The sequence below is a fragment of the Cyclopterus lumpus genome, chromosome 17 (genome assembly GCF_009769545.1).
Source record: "Cyclopterus lumpus isolate fCycLum1 chromosome 17, fCycLum1.pri, whole genome shotgun sequence".
Taxonomy (NCBI): Eukaryota; Metazoa; Chordata; class Actinopteri; order Perciformes; family Cyclopteridae; genus Cyclopterus; species Cyclopterus lumpus.
The window spans coordinates 9,430,343-9,445,617 of NC_046982.1; the positions used below are offsets into that span (position 1 = coordinate 9,430,343).

The 15,275-nt window shown below is 42.6% G+C and overlaps 1 protein-coding gene across 1 annotated transcript; it reads right to left on the reverse strand.

Moving 5' to 3' along the window:
- Positions 1-444: 444 nt before the first annotated feature.
- Positions 445-10,793, reverse strand: vwa5b2 (von Willebrand factor A domain containing 5B2). Its single transcript, XM_034555380.1, has 23 exons — positions 10,655-10,793; positions 10,002-10,217; positions 9,112-9,337; positions 8,849-9,006; positions 8,601-8,732; positions 8,388-8,512; positions 8,094-8,270; positions 7,879-7,989; positions 7,052-7,254; positions 5,897-6,011; positions 5,044-5,254; positions 4,771-4,965; positions 4,329-4,666; positions 3,660-3,897; positions 3,386-3,574; positions 3,200-3,319; positions 2,977-3,114; positions 2,352-2,480; positions 2,224-2,274; positions 1,610-1,685; positions 1,295-1,418; positions 1,040-1,206; positions 445-907 (listed from the first exon to the last, which is right to left on the reverse strand). Exons 1-23 carry the CDS (start codon positions 10,791-10,793, stop codon positions 445-447), a joined length of 4,041 nt encoding a protein of 1,346 aa, XP_034411271.1.
- Positions 10,794-15,275: the final 4,482 nt, after the last annotated feature.

Consider the following 15,275-nt stretch of genomic DNA (forward strand, 5'->3'; position numbering starts at 1 on the left):
TTTTTCTAATTTATTTTCCCAACATTCATTTCATTATTTAAAGTAAGATGTCATTAGTTTATCAAATAATTATCCTGATAATCAACATCATTCTCATTCAACACTGATTATACATTTGGCAAAGTAATACATATTGACTCCAAAAAGCCCATTCAGATGGTCAAGGCATTGTTGTGATTGCATAAAGCAATATACATATTTAGGATAAAAGGCCACTTGATCTAAGTCATTTAAGGGTATTCTTAAAATATAAAGTCTTGAATTGAAAACAAAAAAGTATCATGTGCAACTTAATATTAGAATGAACTTGGCACTAGGTTATGGTATTAGTTGATCCTGCAGATAAAATATAGGATTTCTCTTCTATGTAGGAGTTGTTATCAGTGGTAGCAAATGATAATGCTAATCTGTAGATGGGACTGTATTTCCTCAGAGATCATCTTCTCACATATTATTAGGGTTATAACACAACATGTTGAACTTGATGTTCTCGTCCCAGTGGCGGAGCAGCAGGAACAGCTGTCTGGCAGCTCCCTTCAGCCCTGCCGGGTCCACTCCCTCAGGCAGCTCCTGGCAGCGCAGCCAGAAGTCTGCTTTTGCTGCCACCAGCTCCCACTCCATGAAGTAGCCGGCACAACGGTGCTCGAGCCAGGCTAGAGCCACAGCTGTGGCCCAGCTCGAGCCCTCGATGTCCTCTTGAGCCAACTGGCTGCTCCCTTGGAGATCAGATGGCTCTATTGAGGATCCTTCACATACATCTGTCTCTGATCCACGGCCACTATCTGCCTGGCCGTGGCTCAGTGTCTGAGATGGTCCAACAGATAGCTCCAAGGAGCCCTCCTCAGAGCTGGGGAGGTCATGGGGTGAGGTGACAGGGTCTCGGTCAGACGGGTGTCTTCGGCGTAGCCTTGGTTCCAGCATCAGGGGAGTGTCATCCGGAGTGTGGTGGAAAGGAGGGGCAGTTGGTTTGGCAAGGGAGCAAGAAGAGGGAGAAAATGTTACATGGTGGCTAGTGGGAGCACCAGAAGGCTTGTTCGACGTGGATAAAGATGGAGCACTGGGAGATGTGCAGCGAAATGGTGGGCTGAGACTGCGACGGTGCAGGCTGTAGGGGGAAGCCCTTTTCAGGCGGTCCAGGGGGATCTGGACACAGTCAGAGTAGATCTCTGTCAGTAGAAAAGCTCCTGATGCCAGCTGCAGATGCACCTGATTAGACACCATTTAGACACAAATTAATAAATGTGTTTGCAAACTTGTGTGTAGTACATATGATGTCAGTGTCTGCACAGCTCACCAACGGCAGGTAGTCTGGAGCTTCAGCTTCAGGTTGTTTCTCAGTTTCTGCAGACAGACAGTGGGATTTGAGAGGAACCTGCTTTCCTGATGAAATGGAGGACCTGAGTCTGCCTAGTGGAAATCTGGAATATACAAAATAGTTTTTGATTTTTGGTCTTTGAATATCCATACATTTGGATGTATACATAACACACACCCCAAACAGAAAGTGTCTTACTCTCTGAAGTAACTTGAGCACAAGCACTGCTATAAAGTCCCTGCTACAGGGTAATGCCAGATTCACAGGAATTTTAATTGAGAGTGAAAGTGTTACCTGGCGCCAAAGAAGCTCTCCATTGACTTGCTCTCGATAGATCGCCGTGAACGAGTGCACGAGGCGCCTGTTGTAGCTGGGGCTGTAGCAGAGTACGCACTGCCCCCTGCACCTGCAGCAGTGTGGAATAAAACATAAACAGTACGGTGTCATCAGCACAGTGATAAAGGGATGTTACTGATTGTATTGAAAGGCGCAATTCCCCCTTCACATGAGATAATCCTAAAAAACATTTGGGCTATTTTTATGTAAAAAATAGTCCCTTTAAAAACGGTTTACAGTGTATTTTTATGACTATAAAAAGTGGTAAGGGGACTTCTTTCTGGAAAGAAATGTTGCTATTAAAGTGTTTCGATGCTGCAAGCTCAAAATACCCATAGACATCATTTGCATTGGAATAGAGACAGAAAGCTGTAATTTGGGTAAATTGATCCTTTAAGAACCACCTCAGGGGTTGCGGGTGAGGATAATCAAGGAGAGTCGGGAGAGAGCGGTTCAGATCTTTCTCCTTCAGTAAAGACCTTGATGAATGGGCTTTCTGATCAGACACCTCTAACCTCGAGACTACACTCACACTAAAGTGTTTTTTCACCGATCGAGTCGACAATACTTACTAGAGTCCCAGGATGTAAGGCTACAGGGTGAGGCAGGGGTGTCATCTCTGTCTGAGAGATACAAAGATTGTTGATGACCTAAAGTCTCGACAACAGAAATGGGTGGTGGTATCATTCAGTCTGTCTACCTGTAGAGTTCCAGGTGTCCTCGATCTCTTCGCTGTCTCTGCTGGTGCGCCGTCTGCCTAAACCAACAGAATACACCATCTGTCTGCGACTACCTGATTGGGAACTCTGGCTGTTCCCCAAATGCACCCCTACACACACACACACACACACACACACAGGGCACAAATACAGACTAAATTGTGTTATTCAAATGGTAGGTCCACTAGGTCCACATATCACATATCACCACCTCAGCATATGAGCTCAAATCTGTATATTCTCATAATTTTTGATTGCAAACTATTTTAGACTATGAATGCTATGATTTATGTGGTGCTGGTCGAAACTATGTACTTTTTCCCACAAAAATAAATATAAAAGGTGCACTCCATCGAGCATTATTATCATTAAGATGGGAACTCACGAGAAACCGATAAAAAAAGCTGTGGTCCAAAACTAAGAAGCGGTGGCTAAATTATATCCTTGATGTATAGTCCAGACTATGGCTCAAATACAACAAATGCAACACTGAAGCACCTTTCAACAGACCCTTGCTGCCTAATGAATGCTAACATCTTTCAAACGGCACGTACCAAGTTCTGAACATTGTGTTTCAGTAAAGAATGGGTTGGTAGTCAGCCACACCTGTGTTTTGGACGTCCATGCTGTCCTGCAAGCCTTTGTTGGTGTTGCTATCAGTGGTAGTGAAGGCTGTGTACATGCAGATGATGTTACAATGCTTACTGGTCTGGATAGCCTTCATGCGGTATCGCTTTGCTGAACCTAAGAAACAGTAAGGGGTAGACTGTGCATATAACAAAGACCTTAAGATCACGGGAGATAAACGTTTCAAGTAGTTAAGCCTCACCATGTCCACAGTCGCTCTCCTTCTCGGCCATTTTCTCGAAGTCCCTAATAACTGAGCGAGCAGTCAGTTGGTGAATGATCTCATCCCATGTTTCCCCTCCTTTTCCTTCTTCCCCTTCCCCTTCCCCACTTCCTCCTCCTCCTCCTCCTCCTCCTCCACACCTCTCAACCCCTGGTGTCTCCTGGCCCTCAGGGGTCCAGAGGTGCCCCAGGTCCACGGTGACCTCCCAGGACACAGGTCTTCCGCTCAACAGGCCGTGAATGAGCGAGCGGCATTGACCTGGTGGAGGATCCTCCGGTGGTGCAGCAGTAAAAAGGTACTCTGGGTCTGTGAAGCTGTCCCAGTCCAAAGGAGAAGCAGGGAACAGGAGTCCATCTGAGGGTCAGAGTGAGAAAGAATGAGATAAACATTTGTTGGAGGCAAAAATAGGAATCCTGCTTTTCTTAGAACTACAGCTTACTCGAGTCAGTGAGGCTTCGACGGGACAGTGTGCCTTGTGATGGGGGCTTTGTCTCCCCATCGCTTTCGTCCAGTCTCCCTCCTAGCGTTTGGTCAAAGGAGACCCTCTCCAGAGCTCTCCTTAGGCGATGCATCTCCAGCTCGCCCTGGGGGGACGAGAAACTCCGTGCTGCCATGGTTGAACGGGCAAGTACTTTATGTCTCCTACGAGACTCCTCGGCTCCATCCAGAAGCCCACTCTGGTTGTATAAGAGGGAAAAGCAACTGGGATCAAAAAGTAATTTAGACTGATATTTTATTTTTCTTTACAACCACACACTCAATTTAAAATATGTGAAGGGTTATCTGTTTGTACTGTATCTATTTGTGATATGTTGTACATTACAGTACGTCTGTGATGTACTTTACCTCAAGTACTGCACCGGTTAGGCATGTACAATCTTTCCAGAACATTTTTCAACAACCCCCAATAATAACGGTCACGAACGAGCAAGAAGGTTAGAGGTTGTAGCCCTCTCTCGAAACATATCTTGTGTCTTTATTGTATTGTTTACTGTGTTGGGTGTATAAATAGATATTTTTCCAGGTGGTATTGTTGAAATTTGTCACAAAGAGAAAGAAGAAAATAGATTCACAGGACTAAAAGATGATAGTGGTGAATCTATTGCACCTTTTCTGCCCCGTTATCAGCGGTTTCTGCTGAGAGGCTTTGCTGCCATGCAGAGTCTGCCCACCGAGACAGGGATGATCTCTGTTCTCCAGGGGGCATCTTTTCAAGGCCTTGGGGTAGAGAACCAGTATCCAGCACTGAACCAGAGGAGTGAGGGTCAGGGAGAAAGACCCCGCCTGCAGAGTCAGAGTTGGACGAGGCGTCTATGTGTGAGTGGGACTGTGTTTGTAGACTCTGCTCACTACTGAGGGAGCAGCGAGTAAGGACATACTGCTCCTGGATATATGAGCTCTCCTGGATCCTCCTCCTCACGTCACTGGACCGGTCTAGCTCCGCACCTGGAGCGGATAAAAGCACAACATGAACCACAATGGCATGAGGTGTAAAGTCCTGATTTATAACTATCGGTATTCATGACAAGAACCTCTGATGAGTGCCTGACCTGGGCTGGTTCCAGGGTCTGTGTTTCTGGCGCAGGAGAACTCAGAGGAGATTTCCCTGGAAATCTCCCTCAGTGCCTCATCCAGGTTGGTGCCATCGGCACATGTCACCACAGGCATTAACTCGGAGGCCGTGGGAGGTGAAAGCTCATCATTTGACTGTCCAAAAACTGAACCCGTGGAGCCACGATGTGCACCTCGATAGCCCCGTCCTTGAGACTATAACATAGTTAGATTAGAGATCTGCTTGTCTATGCAGACACACGCAGGTGTACTTTCAAAGAATGTAGTTACGTATACCTCTGTCCTTTTTGCTTTGAAATTCGTCATATCATATAGAGTGCAATATCCGATTAGACGATTCCCAGGGTAGAGCGGAGGGATTTCATTGGGTGAAAGAAAAGCTTCCATGTTTTCTGGCAGATACCAGTCAATCCGTACGTCAGTCAGCACAGGTTCAAAGGCCTTTTTCAGAGACTTTATTAACTGAGGAGATAGATTCATCACATTATTTCTAAATTGAAGGCGTTACAATGTATTGTTACAACTGAATAGTGGCCAGGGGTGCAAGAAGTAGTCCGATTCTTTTCTTAGGTAAAAGTACCAATACGTTAATGTAAAATACTTAATCTTGCATTCAAAATTGTACTCAAGTAAAAATACTGTATTATCAGAAAAATGTATTTGAAGAATAAAAATCACAGTACTGCAGATAAATTGCCCACGTGATATTACATTATTACAAAAGCAGTACAACTGATTCCTAATTATTGACTACAAGTAGTAATTTACTGCTGTAGGTAGTCAAGGTGTAGCTAGTTTTAACTACGTTGTATACAGTTTGGTTTAGTTCTTTAATCCAGTGGTTTCCAAACTAGGGGTGGCCTACCTCCAGAAGATAAATCTAACGTAAAGTCAGAGTAAATGTAAAAAAAAGTAAAGTAGAAATTATATTTAAGTAGGACTCTTGAGAAAATGTATTTTACTTTTCACTGCTAACAGCTTGTGATATGAAAGTTTACTGGGAAGAGCTGAATATGTATGTATTTATCTCGAAAGAAAGTAAGCTCATCCTATTCTGCAATTCATATATTTTCCAATAAGTGGCAGTGTTGCAGTGCTGCTGACCTTGGGCTGAAGTCTCTCCTCATCATCCAAGAACTCTGTCGTCCCTCCTGTCAGTTTGGCAACGCCCTGCAAGAGTCTCCTGCATGCTCGAGGACCAAGGCCTAGGCCAAAGCATCTGCAGAAGGGATACAGTGCTACATTTATACCACATCAATTGAGAAAATGAAATTATGATATCACAGTTATTATGTGAGAATGATCTTTTTACTTTCATAGCATGGTCTTTGATGCACCGCCTGCACTATATGTACAAAGTGCTCTGTTCCTTGGTTTCCCATATAGACAAAATCAATGTCGAGCATTTTGCAGCAACTCAGACTTACATAAGTATCTATTTGTGAAACCCTAATAGCATACAAAGGCTAAGAAAAGAGAACATTTGGAGTCATTAAACACAAATAACTGTTATTTTGGTAGCCATTTGGCTAATTGAGAGTTTGTAAAGAGCAGGGGACAGAATAATTGAAAAGGCTGAGATCTTCCTTGTGTGCTTGTCTCTAAAAACAGCAAGTCTGTCTGGTTGGCCAGATACTGTTAGCACTCCCTGAATAAGAAGACAAAACATAAAAATAATTTTAATGCAAGGCCTATTTTTGAGACTACATATAGTTAGACTGATATGTAATGCACATTCATTGAAATGAGATGTATTGAAAATAGAGAAAGATTCACAAGACACTCAAAATACAGTGGAGAAAGACAAGCCTACCAGGAGAATACTAATGAGAGATAAATGGAGTTATTGTGCATTGCTGAAGGGCCTGGGGAAAGCCAGAGGGGCGTAACGCTTACTGCAGAGGAGAGCACTTAACAGGATTACTGGGCGGGGCAGAGAAATGCCTCAGCCCTTTCTTTTCTTTCTTCCACAGTGCGTTGGTCTCAGTTCTTCAAGATCACTTTTTGCTGGTCTCTTCCTCTTCTTCCTTCCCCAGATGATGTCTCTTTCATATGTATCACCTTATTCTGCCTGCACTCACTGCACTCCATTCCTCTCTCCTTCCATGTCACCCACAGTGATTTGATGAACTATCACACGCCAGCCGTAGAATAAATCTTTGTTAACCAGTTCTTCGACTTATTGTCCATTTTGTGTGTGTTTTTGCCTCATGTTGGATCTCCACCTGGGTCAAATATCTAATTGCAGATAAGTTTTACCTGCCAGCGCATGTGTTTCTTCGAACCAGCTCCAGCACTTTAGGCATATTGCTGATGGATCCATCTGTGATAATGAAGACCTGGCGAGGATATGAGCGCTGCATTGGCTGCTGGTACACCCAGGATAGCGCCCCCAGCAGGTTGGTGCCTCGCATGTCAGCTCTCATCCTCTGGATGTACTCTAATGCTTGCATTAGAGTGACCTGAGGCAACGAAAAAGAAAATCAAAGACGCCCACAGATCTTAAGTGAAGGTGGAAAAAGCAACAACATCTGTCCAACTGCTAGACGGCTGCCTGTGCAAACATCACCTATGTTGTCAAGATTCCCCAATTAGCCTGTGAGGGTGGCAAATAATTGAATCGGCAAATCTCTAATAAAGAGAGAGCAAACATACATGCATTAGCACCAGCCTTAAAATAACCTTGAATCACACTTGGGACAAACATGCCTGACAGGAGAGGAGATGGACGGACATCTCATGCCTTAGTGAAAATGCATGAAAGGTCACCATATGCTCAGTAATATGTGAAACAACAATTTGTCCTTGCAGCCCCTGGTCTAGAAGAAACCTGATACTCTGCTACTAAGGCAACGCAAGGAACTGACATGTTGCCCGATTAGAAACTTGACAAAATAGAACAGACAGTTCAACGCGGTCGAAATACATCTACTTTCCGTAAACATGATCCAAATGCTCCATGTATTGTCTTTCACTGAAAATAATGAATATGTAAATAGCAATAACATGATTTGTTTCACTGAAAATCCTACAAACAAGACAGATTCAGATAAGTATCCCATCTATATTGATTTCATCAAACTAACATCAGTGCAGAGCTTGCTGGAGGTGAACAGAGGCTTGATGGTGGTACCAAAGCCCACAACGTTGAGCATGGTGCCAGGAGGGAGACTCTTCAATGCCACCACCATGGCATCCTGCATGAAGGGACAGAGAGGATGGAGCCAGATCAACATGTGTCTCTAAATCTCAAGACTAAACTCTGGTTCAGTGGTCTGTTGTCATCCTGCCTGCAGCTCACCTTTACATGGTGGATGTTAGTGCCACTCATGCTGCCACTGCGGTCTACAAGGAACAACAGTTCTCTGGTGGCTTTGTGCAGCTCCAGAGGTTCACGCAGCAAGTCGGGACAGAAATTGAGCATCAAGACGGGGCTGCTCAGAATGTCCTTGTGGTATCGCTTCCTCACAAACTCCAGCTGCAGGCCAAGTGGAACATCAGCATGTTTTTTTATGCAGCAACACTGTCAGAGTACATGAATAGGCACACTTGTGAGATTACAATGGCAAATAAAGCAGCATGAGTAGTCACCAACCTTTCTCTCGGGTTGTGAATCTTTGCGAGTGCAGCGAATGAAATCCCGACGGGAGTAGATCTGCTCTTCATACTGGCTGAATGAAAGCCTGCCTCTTTCTAATATGACCAATGGGCTGTGAGGTTCTGGGGAGGAGGTTTGTTAATTGAAGTCACATTTATATATTGGGGGATGGGGCAACAAAGAAAAGTATGTCCAGTACGTACTACTCACCACTGAGGTGCAGAATGATCTCTATGTGTCGGTCAAATGGATGCTCCTGTGCCAAGGTGATGTAGGTTGCAGAGGCACTTTGGGCACTGGGGTCTGCATCTGCCCTCAGAGCGTGAGTGGGGCTCTCCAAACCTATAAACCAGAAAAAGAAAAGTGAGATGTAAGATGTATAAACACCAGTCATGCATATTACATAGTAGTTTGAGTGTGATTTTTCTACTTCTACACAATGGCTAAGTCAACCATACCGGCCAGTAGGCAGGCCCCTCTGACCAGTAGCTGGAAGTTTAGTTCATAAGGTGCCAGGTTAGCAGCTGGACTGGTGAAGATGGCATAGGCACACTGCTGCTCAGAGTCTAGGACCCGGTCTTGCTTTGCTGAGGTGGCACCAAAACAGCTGGTTGATCTGAGGTGGAGAGAAATAAATACAGCGTTAAGTTACATTTAATTCATTGAAAAGGACAACATTCAGTAAAACTGTGTTGCCAGAGTAGTTTTTTGACATAAATACCCAGTTTCTTCAAATTTTCCCCCATTTTCACTCTTGCTTGGAGTCATCTGGCCAGTGACGATTGGTGTCAGCAATGTGGGGTAGACAATGCTGATTGCTCCATTTTCTAATGTGGGGAGTTCTAGTGTGGTTCTTATGATAACAGATACTATATCCATGGGGCCAATGACGCCTGTGCCCACGATGAAGGTGGTTCTTTCAAGGTCTTCGTCCAGGATGAGATGTCCTAAAGCGGAAACACAGTCGTTACTTAGATCATACACCAATTCAAACAGACATAGTGGTCTGAATCTGTGGGCCTGAATCTCATTTGTTTTTATTTTATTAAAAAAAGACAAAAATTGCAAAGGGCCTCCCGTTATCATTATTTTTTCGCTCCTTTTGACACTGCAGAGCCCTCTCTCAATATTTAAAAATCATGTACTTATGGCAAACACATCAACAAACTATATCATAATAAAACATATCAAAAGACATTTAGCACACCCTCCCTTCAATAAAATAACAAACAAATAAATAAAATCAAAATAATCTAAGATTGCAAAAGGGTTCCTTGAATCTGTATTGTGTTGGCCATATTAGAGATTGTATTCTGTGCACATGATATCACCGTTTCCAATAAAATATCCACTTCAATTTGATATATGCTTGCACTAAGTGAACGGCCTTTCACCATTAGGCAGGCAGCCAAATCTATTTGCCTTCATCAACTGTTCTTTGTATTCTAAGAGCGGCTAAAACAAGAACGAAAAGGAACTTACTGTGGCTATATTTGTACTCATGCAGACACCAGATCATTAAAGCAGTAGACAATGGTCAACATTAGATTATCGTACAAATGACCATTTTTATCTACAAAGGAAATACAGGGAGTCTTCTCCTATCCTCACCATTGGTGCAGTGCATGTCAAGGCTGGAGCTCCCACAGCAGCCCCACTCCCGGCCATTCCCACAGTGCCCTTCAAGACCAGATCCAGGACAGCAATCCAAACAGCAGTCCTTCAGCTTCCCTCGGCTCTGTATCTGGACCCCCACCATGCGGCCCGCAATCACAGCTTCAAAGCCTACCACAACCTCCTTCTCCCCGAGAGGGTACACAAAGACACCTAGATGCCCGAAAATGTTTGACACACAAAACAATAATTTCAGACTTTTGCATTCATTTAGAACGCAATCAAACTACGTAACATTTAAGTACAATATATCGTGTACGGGTATGATAAAGATAGACTGTTTCTTACTGTTAACAGTTTGGTGACTGACCAATGTTGGTCCTATTAGATTTGAAGCTTAGATTGACTTAAAGTGCTTTGCTCTTGATGCAAAAAATGATTTTACTTCTTTAATGCAACCTTTCTTGTTGTAGGTGTTATGTGTGGTGTTCCTCAAGGATCAATCCCTAGTCATTTCTTTCAACTCAAACCCATCTCATGTGCTTCTTTTCTTTTTCTGATTTGATGACATATGGAGTCAAATACAAATACAGTTCCATTTAAAATACAGTTGCTATGAATATTACTTGTGCTCAGAGTGAATCATGCACCTTCTACAGACTCTATGTCAGCGTTAGCATAGGTAAGGTGTGCAGTGATGCCCAGGGAGCAGCCGTTGGCACAGGACTTGATGCAGGAGGCCTTGAGGAGCAATGGTTCCCATGTAGAGCAGTTCCTCAGTCCCACCATCTTTTCAGGGCAGCAACAAGCTTCTTTTCTGCTGTTGCATGAGAACACCGGGAGGTGAAATGGTCTGAGCAGGCAGGAAGAGGAATATGTGAGTGTGCATTTAAATCCTTTAATTTTCCATCCACAAGGCAATCCCATTAATGTTTGTAAATCAGACCTGGTATTTATTGCATTCATTAAAATGTTCATTGGTTTCCCATTTTCTATGTTTTCTGTATACATATATATGCCTGCCAGATATCTATAATGTATGTACACATCAGCTATTGGACATATGTGACCAAGCTATCTCCTCTCCTCAGGCTCTTAGCAACCAACTGTGATAGTTTGAGTGTAAGAGGCTTGGCTAATCATTAACTTTGCAGGTCAGCACTTACATCACTTTGCATCGTGCCTACCATATGCATGCAATGGCCAACCTGTATGCAAAGTAAACGTGCAACTACTGTCCAACTCTTACTTAACTGCACTGTTAACTGCAAGAATCTAGAAAGTAAGAAATTATTGACGATACTCTTCTGATTTTTAATGAGAATTTGGTAACAAAACAAACGACTGAATAAGCCCAATTTCCTTTGGAGTTTCCATTTATATAACTCAAGATGTACACAATAATTCTTTATGACTGACCACTTAATAACTTTGAGTGCAGCGAGTGCAAAGACCAGTGTGCAGATTGCAGCTTAACGAATGGCAGACTGCACAAAATTGTGTGTATGTGCATTAGTGTGAGTGTGTGTAAATGTGTGTGTGTGTTTGCTGTGGTCCAGGTAATGGATTTTTTGCATCTACCTTTCTAACAAGATCAACAGCCCCCATCTGGCTACTGTGCTCTCAGCTCATAACAGTCAAATAATAAATGCCTGGTTCGTTAAAGAAGATCAAGCTGCTGTCACTATACACACATAAGTAAGTACAACATAGACACCCCCCCGCCCCAAAAAAAGCAGATCATTACTTTTTTAAACATAATTAGTTGGTTGTGTGTGTGATCTTACTTACAGTATGTCAACACATGGTACAGAATGAACGATGTAAACAGTACACATGCACAAACTAACCTCATAAAGTTCGGTCTGAAATTCAAATGCTGATATTTATAAAGCAAATCATTTTAAACAACATTCAGGAACACATTTTTTGGGAAATGGAAACATAACCACAGCACCTGCTATCTAGAAAAGTAAAACATTCAAAGTAAATCAACATCTTACAAAGTAAACATTTAGCATTTTTTAGGTTTAATTATTCAGTCTGGGTGTTTGCAGTGTCATAGCTGACCAAGAGTTAGCTCTGGGCAACACTGCAGTCCTCTTGTGTTCCAGATAAACAGCAAAAGAATCATAGAGCATCACTTACTGTTCAGAGCCTGATAATCTGCCTCTGTGTCCAGTGTCTGCATCACTCCACCATCACATCTGCTCGCAGGTTTCCCAATGACACAACGGTAGGAGTTTTTTCTGATAACAGATACTGCTCTCCTTCTCTCTCTCTCGCTCTGTCTCTCTGTCTCTCTCTCTCTCTGTCTCTCTGTCTCTCTCTGTCTCTCTGTCTCTCTCTGTCTCTCTGTCTCTCTATCTGTCTCTCTCTCTTTCTCTCTCTCTCTCGCTCTGTCTCTCTGTCTCTCTCTCTCTGTCTCTCTGTCTCTCTATCTGTCTCTCTCTCTCTTTCTCTCTCTCTCTCTCTGTCTCTCTCTGTCTTTCTCTCGCTGTCTCTCTGTCTCTCTCTCTCTGTCTCTCTATCTGTCTCTCTCTCTCTCTTTCTCTCTCTCTCTCGCTCTGTCTCTCTGTCTCTCTGTCTCTCTATCTGTCTCTCTCTCTTTCTCTCTCTCTCTCTCTCTCTCTCTCTCTGTCTCTCTCTGTCTTTCTCTCGCTGTCTCTCTGTCTCTCTCTCTCTCTGTCTCGCTGTCTCTCTCTCTTTCTCTCTCTCTCTCTCTCTCTGTCTCTCGCTGTCTTTCTCTTGCTGTCTCTCTGTCTCTCTCTACTAATCCAACAGTTTCCCTTGAACAACAATTATTTCACAGAGAGACATATATTCAAAAATATGATTTTACAAATATAGTACAAAAGAGTTACTGAATATGAATATAATCTCAATGCACTAAAAGACTAATGCTTGTCCAGCCTGCTATGAGACATCGATGCCAAAACTGGAGTAGATGTCAAATATATTTTCAGAATCGGGCAATCAGTGTATACAAAAATGCCAGTTTCAGAAGACCTGGAAATGTCACTGATGTGATCAATCACAAACGCAGCTCTGCACTCTCTCTCTCTCTTGTTAAGTGAAATGTCATCTGCTTACTTGCTCTGACCTGAACCTGCTGTTCGGTTACAAGCTAACACACAGCGGTAAGTGAGGCAGAGCCTGCTTTTCATCTAGACAATTGGCTGCGATGGTAGCAGCACCATTATTCATGGCTAATGGCTTGGCCAGAGAGAGGAGGGGGTTATGTGTTCTCTCTCTCCCAACAGGTCAGTCAGACAGCAGCAGCAGGCGGGGTAACAGAGACCAAAGAGGAAGCTGTTTAATGGGTCCAATGCTACAAACTAACACAGTAAAGCTTCATTTGAAAAAGGAAAAAGCATATGAAGTGGCAAGCAATCATATAGAGACATAACTATGTTTACTGTGTGTTGTTTTTTATCTTCCTTTTTTTAAATTAATCTAAACATAATCAAAGCATACTATTTGTCTTGCGTTATACCTCGTTTAATTTACTGTGTATAATCTTTATCCCCACTGTTTGTAATAAAACAGAACAGCAAAAGTGTTTTTATTTTAATTTTAATTAATTTCCTGTATGATACATAAGTGAGCAGGTTGACTTGAAGATTACAAATCCAGTTTGCCAGTTTAACTGCTATTTATGTTAATCATTGTTTACAATACTCATTGTTTACAATAATCATTGTTGCAATTGTTTTCAATGGAATAAGCAGTAATAACATTTAGTATGTAAATCATTTCCTCTTAATGTGAGGCCGAAGTTGTAAAATCCATTAAATGTGTTATTGCTATATCTAATTTAATTTCCTTTTTTTAAGGTGGAAGTTTCCATTGATTGCTTTGATTTAGTACGGCCCAGGATGATTGTAACATTCAACATCAATACACAGACAACGAGGTAACAGGCCTACTTTTTTTGAACTGGTGAAACAGATAATTAGTAAAAGAAGTAACAACATAATTGCCTAATCCAAGGGGGCAGTATATCATTATAATATTGCCTTTGAGACAAGTAACCGGTATTTAAAGGTTTACCACATTAAACCTGAATACACAAGATTGTTTGTTTTTCTGATTATTTTTGGCCCATGCAGGTGTCTGTGTGTGTGTAGGTGCGACAGAAAGAAAGAGAGAGAAACGGACATCTAGGGTCACAAAAGTGGAATACATCCTTTTGATATTTCAGTTGGAAGCACTGTCTGTTTTGACATATCACTGACATCCTTTCTTTGTGTGTGTGTGTGTGTGTGTGTGTGTGTGTGTGTGTGTCTGTGTGTGTGTGTGTGTGTGCGTGTGTGCGTGTGTGTGTCGGTGTGTGTGTGTGTGTGTGTGTGTGTGTGTGTGTGTGAGAGAGAGAGGTTAGTCAGTATTTTCAATCTGTGTCTCATACTGCCTCCATGTGGCCTTCAATTCTATTTCTATTTATGGCTCTCACCCCCCCCCCCCCCCCCCCCTCCTTCCTCTCTCCCTCTCTCTCTCTCACACACTTGCCCCTTTCACTCTGACTCTCTCTCTTTCTCAAACTCTCTCACTCTTTCACGCTCACTCTCTTTCTCTCTCTCGCTCATTATTCTGCTGACTGTGCAAGGAGCTAATAAAGGCATTACTGATCTAGAAGAATACTTACTGATGATGACGAATCTATAAGAAGGAATCAGATCCTGTCAAACATACTCTTTTTACTCCGTTGTATCCATGCATTCAAGGGTGTGCAAATCATGCAGAACAGAGCAGCTCCAGTAGAGGATACTATCTCTGCCAGACTGGACACAAACTCTATTAAAAGAAGTTCCAATATTGTGACACTAGATGTCAGTCTTTTCAAGTCAGCTGTAGCCAGTACACCAGTAGTCAGTCGACTTAATATAGTTTCTTCTTTTTCTCCCTTATCAGCTGTCTGGTTTACCATCTGCAGTTAGACCAACATTACAATAATAAGTCATTTTATTGCCAACTTGTCCGTATGGGTAGAACACATGAATACATAATGTAGCGTATTTCTCAGTCGAGACTAATTAATCTATGACCAATATGTATAATATGTATGATTAGTACATATTTAGTTCACAGTTTTTACGCTTAATATATACTGCCTGACTTAAAAATCCTCCATTGTCATCTGGCTAATACATCTAATATATATATTTTGCTGCTTGAAGCTGAGTGAATTGTTGAGCAGGTTTGTGTATGCGCATGAAATCTGGACAAGTGAAAACAATAACTGGTTCCAGAGGGAACCAGGATCACTCAATC